General features: G+C 35.8%; 1 protein-coding gene across 2 annotated transcripts; it reads left to right on the top strand.

Moving 5' to 3' along the window:
* Positions 1-1377: 1377 nt before the first annotated feature.
* LOC111403207 (E3 ubiquitin-protein ligase RING1-like) lies at positions 1378-5877 on the top strand. Of its 2 annotated transcripts, none has more exons than XM_023031620.1 (2): positions 1378-2409; positions 5536-5877. In XM_023031620.1, the coding sequence occupies exon 1, from the start codon at positions 1415-1417 to the stop codon at positions 2396-2398; it is 984 nt and encodes a 327-aa protein (XP_022887388.1). In that variant the 5' UTR covers positions 1378-1414; the 3' UTR covers positions 2399-2409; positions 5536-5877. The 2 variants fall into 2 exon arrangements, with proteins under 2 accessions (XP_022887388.1, XP_022887389.1); XM_023031621.1 differs by lacking the exon at positions 5536-5877 and adding an exon at positions 4408-4509.
* The last annotated feature ends 362 nt before the right edge of the window (positions 5878-6239 follow it).

Below are 6239 nucleotides of genomic sequence, written 5' to 3'. Positions count from 1 at the left end.
CTTTAAATTGTAAATAGATTTTAATCTACACCAAACGTGGACTTATTTTTCATATGAGTTCACCTCCATTCCAATGAATTAGTTCATCTTCGGTACATTTTATTTAATATTCATTATTAATCCCACATTCTATCAAAAAAAAATATTAATAATAAAAAAAATCAATTTCTACATAATTCATTAAAAAAGAATTACATCAAACATGCATATACATATAGAAATAATTTCCTGAACATGTACACCAATTAATTGGTGTATTATTTAAATTTTAAATTTTGGACCTATCGCTAATTTACTCACCAATTAATTTGGTGTTATGTGTAATCGGCGCTTAGCATGTTTTGGGGATATACATGAACATAATTTTTATGAACAATATCAACCCATGATTGAACCCTATATATTTCACTACCTTTAGTTTTTGCACATTTTCTTGCCGGAAAACCGTGACTATTTCTACTTTGTTGCTTGATTGCACCCATGTACAACGTATTAGAGTTAATGTAAATTAAGCCCATTAATTATTTTAGATGTTCAAATATGATAAGAGTAAAATTATTTACAGGTGGTTGATTAAGGTCGAGAAACTAACGTGTTGATTGATGAATAGTATTGCTTGATAGATCGATGGTATTAACGTTGTGTCAACTATGAAGTTGATGGTGTTGTTAATACGGTGAAATTTAGATGTCAATGGAGGCTATTGTACTCTCATAGAGAAATTGCTCTCATTCGTATGTGAATCAACGATTAAACTACAATAGCATACAACCAATATAGGCCTCCTGACAAAAGGATGTTCAAATGAAATTCTCATCTAATGCATCATTCATTTTCCTTTCCAAGGGATAGATTTTAAAAGACCCCTACACAAATGAGCTAAATCGAATGTTGGCTCTCCAAATAATTTGCAAAACCATGAACTTTCGTATTTCCATGCCTCACGTTGTTTCATTCCTCCCCTATTGACCGCAATATCTCAGGGCTTGAAAACATCATTTGCATCTAATCGCGAACTGGCAATTGGATTCCAAACTTTTAGGTGAAACATGATCAAGTAAAAAAGACAATAAAGAGACAACGGATAAACTCGATACATGTACAATACGTACATTCAATGCAACCTAAAGTTACATTCGACAGTAAGACACGTCCTTTTATGTCCAACAATTCCATAGGCCGTAGTTTACCAACTAATTAACAAAAAATAACAACTATCCCCGAGTCTAACCGTACAATTACAGTGAATTATAAAATCAACTTACTATATTTGCAAAATTGGGGACTAATTTGCTAATTGAACAATAGGTTGACGACCATCATTTTAATTTTTCCAAAAATATTCTCCTAAACACATTTTTCATTTTTGTAGGCGGAATAACTTCTCCTTTTCCCGATCTCTCCGTGAAGGAAAATGTCCTCCGCGGGAGTAGCCGTCGCGGACGGCAGTTCACAGATATACTTCTGCCACCAATGCGAGCGCACGGTCAGCATCACCCCCTCCCCCAATGGCGATCCTCTTTGCCCCTCATGCCTCTCCGGCTTCGTTGAAGAATACCAAAACCCTAACCCAGTCATACCAGACCCGTTTTCTTCGGACACCCTCTCCACATTCCTTAGCCACTTCCTGTTACCTTCTGCTTCAACCAGCGTTTCCCCGCAAAACCCTGGAGGCGACACGGACCGAGAATCTCTATTTGGGTTTGGCCCCGATGACCGTCAGTCAACAATCGGTTCGGACGATTTTGACCCTTTTGCATATCTGATGAGCGTTCTGGCATCACAACGGGCCAGTGGGGTCAACTACCAGTTCTTGGTGGGGAACCAACCGTCAGGGTTTTCGCTGCCGGTTGACATGGGAGATTATTTTATGGGGCCGGGCTTCGAGCAGTTGATCCAGCAGTTAGCCGAAAATGATCCAAATAGATATGGGACCCCTCCAGCCTCCAAGTCGGCTGTTGAGGCCCTCCCTAGCCTTAAAGTAGAAGAGACTTTACTGAAATCGGAGCTGGCACAATGTGCTGTATGTAAGGATGACTTTGAGTTGGGAACAGAGGTGAAGCAGATGCCTTGCAAGCATGTCTACCACAATGACTGCATTCTGCCGTGGCTTGAGTTACATAACTCATGCCCCGTGTGTCGCCATGAGCTTCCAACAGATGATCCAGACTATGAGAGAAGGGCCACAGCCTGGGGTATTTCTGGTAGTTCCAGTGGAAGTGGATCATCACAGGACAATGGTGCTAATAACAGTAATGATAATTCTGGTGGGGATCCTCAGGGACGAAGGATAGTCGAGAGGAGGTTTACCATAACATTGCCAGGGCCATTGGGGGAGTTTGGATCAGGATCTGGGTTGAGTGATGGGGGTTCAGAGCAAAACCGAGAACCTAATTAAATGCAGTTCAGGTATACATTTTCTATATGCATCGACTCATATATTAAGGACTACCTTTTTTTGTTTTGTTTTCTCGATTGTCGTGCCTTATTTTTGGTTGTAAATTCATGTGTACCATCATGTGGTATATCTTAATGATGAATGCATTATTTAGGGTCATCAGGGCTGTGATGTGTATATTGGTCACTGTGTTCAGGGAGAATTTTAAATGATGGATTAGTTCTTAGGATGAGTTTTTGTTTTCATTTTCCTTCTTTCTACTTCTTGCTTGTTTTACATTTGGAAGAAAATTTTTTTTATGGCCCCATCCATGTCTGGAACTTGTATGCAACCAATGGATTCAGTGATTTATAGTTTGTGTATCTGCGTGTGAGGGAGAAGGTGAAAGATGAGATTACAAATTATAGATCCATATGTAATATTATGTGTTTGTGATGTAGGATGTCACGGAACAATTAAATGAGAATGGAAAGGGAAGAGAAAGTAGGGGGAAAAGAGAAGAAAAGGGAGAAAATAGAGAGAAATTGTGGAGATAATATCAACTTTTAATTTTTTATTCATTTAAAGGTTGTCTGAATTACATCGCATATGCCCCTTTATATAGGGTTTCAAAAGACTCTGTTCTAAGTAAGAAAATACTGTAAAATGAAACCATAACAATGTTTCCTAAAATAAGCTTTTAAATTGGAAACTAAATAATATAATATCTGTTATAGTATTGCATCGGTATGTGTTTGAGACTTTGTATTTTAGAATAAGTTGTATTGGCATCTGATTTATGATCTTATGAACATCGAGTTTGGTTATTGAAGCTATCTCAAATGGTATAGATTTGAATCGACGCCATTGAAGCTGTCGGGTTTCAGTGGTTTTATTTTATATACTAGGACAAAAACTTTTTCTTTTCCTCCATAATGAAAATGAAAAATAATGAAAACAATGTTGCACATTTGGCTGCGTTAGTGTGATTCTTCTTTGATGAAGTCTTAAATGTTAATTGCGTTTTCTCATTTTGATAAGTAACTTCTATTAGAACGATAGGGTTGAGTCCGTTTATAAACAAGTAAACAACTGCCTTAAGAAAATATATAGACTTTGCCTGAACTGTACAACATCTGCTGTCAATAGTCAAGAATTCAACCTCGCTGCTAGCAATACATGAAAGCTCGATCCTCAACTTCATACTATTCCGTATTAGGGGAAATTCCAATTGTGGGATAAATAGAGGTTTTCAAGACTGCATACCTCTAAAGAAGAAACTCACATACTATTAGTAAATGGTAAAGGTGTCCGCATCTTGCATTTACCTGCGGTAGAAGATGGGTGATTTGGGAAGATGTAGTGACAGTTCACGTGGAGTAGCATATGAAGGTAAGTTCATGTACTACAAGGAGGAGTAAGGTAAATGGAAAAAGGTGTCCAAGTCTTGCATCTACTCACTGCAGGAATTGGTTGTTGGATGTGAAGTAATGTAATTAGTAATGGTTTGCCAGTTTACATTGGTTGTCAGTTGCAGTGCTTATACAATTGTGCTTGTTCAAGTGTCGGAATATTTAGCCTTTGCTCGAGCCCCATTTTGTTGAAAAAATAGATTGTATAATAGTAATTTTTGGGTAAATGTGTGGTTAAAAAATAGAAAAAATATTAGGTTTACGTGTAAATTATTTTATTGGGAAAACGTGTGGTAGAAAATAAGTTTGGAGAAAAATGAGTTTTGAAAATATTGGGGCTCAAACATGGTCTTAATTGGAGAATTTGAATTTGCCACTCCGCATAAAGATTTCTTCTTTGTTTTTAACATAAATGGTTTAAAACGGAGATGCAACTGACTTTCAAGTAACATCAAAGGGTTATTTGTCAAGAAACCCAACGCTTAAGTATTAACCCTTAATGGGTAGATGACAAGTTAACATGGACTTCGGAATGGATGTCAGTTCATGTATTTACAGAATAAGTAAGTTTTATTAAATTCCAGAAGGTGTCTTAGGTCTTGCATCTTTATGCTGTAGGAGGTTTTTAATGGGCGAGGGCGTAAAATAAAATGCGAACTATTGGATAGGCAATTTACATGGAGAAGGCTATGGATGTCAGTTGCATGGTGGGTCTTGATCAAGTGTATATTTGGTGGGTCTTGATCAAGTGTATATTTGATTTGAGAATGTGCTGAAGCAATTAAGTGACCAAGCTGTTAATAATTCTCCATCACTTTTAGCATGGACTGTGGTGAACAGTTACTAAAAACCAACTCTTGAGTAATTACGAATGGTTATTCTTGGATATAATCTATAGCATATAAAAGCAAAATATTAAAAACATAACAAACGATGAGTTTGAAGAAATTATTTGAATATTGATATATTTATTCGTTATATAATTTTTTTATTTTGTCTTTAGCTTGTTTCTTGAATGCCACTCATTTGATTTTAGAGCGAGATAAGTGGCAATGCATTATTTCATAGTAGTCTTTACTTTTATTTCTTTCTTTGTTATTGTGGAAGGGGGTCTTGAGAAGGCAGGTTTAGGGCACTTTGAGAAGAAAATCTGATTGAGCCAAGACATTTGAGTTTTAGTTACAACTAGAAGCTGTTGTCATCTGCTCAGACTGTTGCACATTGAAAGCAAAGTCATGATTGTTGCATCTCTTTGGATAATGTTGCATTTATTCGTCACACCCAACATTGTGTTGACCATCTTAACTTACAAATTGTCCCCGTGAATATTATTTTGGACTTCGGTTCTTATATGTACCACGAGAATGATTTCTTGAAATATGGTTGGCCATTGATCATATTTGTGTGCCTCTTGGTCTGGAAAGCACACAGTTACTCCCATGCTGGAGTGTCCATGCTTAATACTTATCATAGAAATGTTCCTTGGACACCCTGGAGTACGTGATGACAGGCACACAGTATAAAAAGTCATAAATCCCAAATCATCTTAGATCCAAAATATTTACAATCAAAACAAAGCTAAATAAAAGGTATAATATAAGGATAAAATGTACCTGTATAATTTAAAGTAATATAAAAGAACTTTCAGAGTCTTTACTTTTTTGAAAAATTAGGTGTGATCAATTTCATTTCTGTAGCTGTGCTTTGTAGGGAATGATGTATTAACCTGAAAATCTTATTTTGCAGCTTGTGCGGTGGCAGAGTTTTACAAGAGCCTTCCTCAACTGATGAAGCAGCTTGTCACAGTCAGAGATAGGTTTTACATGCATGTGAAGATATGGACAATACATCTTAAGGTTTAGGTCGGGGCAGTTACTATAACGAGTTGGAAGTTTGGTCTTGAACATGTATTTGTTGCTTATCTGTACGAGCTCTGCCAATATGGCTAGTCAACCTGCTCATAGCAAATTGCACTTACACTGTTTATTTTTTTTAATTTTATTTTTTGTAACATAATTGTGCATGGAATCGAAGTACTTTTCTTGGAGCTATTTGCATAATTTTCGTTTTCTGGTTGTTTATCTTCCATATTTATAGAGCTGATTATTCCCTTATCTTTTGAAGCAATAGGCTGTTTATGTACCCTTGTGGAGGTGATTCTTTAGAAATTACACCTTTGTGTTTGGTAAAATATTATGCAAGTCATTAATATACGTTTATTCCATAAAGATAGACTTGATTTTCATTTTCTTTTAATCCAAATTCTAAGTCATTTTCCTTGTTGAGGGTGAACTTGATTCTTAGTTTTTAAATATATACCTATTTAATGTGTTCTGTTGTTAACAAATATGAAATACACATAATTAAACTATTATTTACTGTATGAGTGTATTAAGAAAAGTATAAAAAAATAAATTATATTTTTTTCATTATATTAATTATATCGTCTT

This window comes from Olea europaea, chromosome 11, assembly GCF_002742605.1.
Source record: "Olea europaea var. sylvestris chromosome 11, O_europaea_v1, whole genome shotgun sequence".
NCBI lineage: Eukaryota > Viridiplantae > Streptophyta > Magnoliopsida > Lamiales > Oleaceae > Olea > Olea europaea.
This window is presented reverse-complemented; position numbering and strand designations above follow the sequence as displayed.

Bases quoted from the DNA above. Each gene is read 5' to 3' on its own strand.
- LOC111403207 (XM_023031620.1), top strand. From the start codon at position 1,415: ATGTCCTCCGCGGGAGTAGCCGTCGCGGACGGCAGTTCACAGATATAC.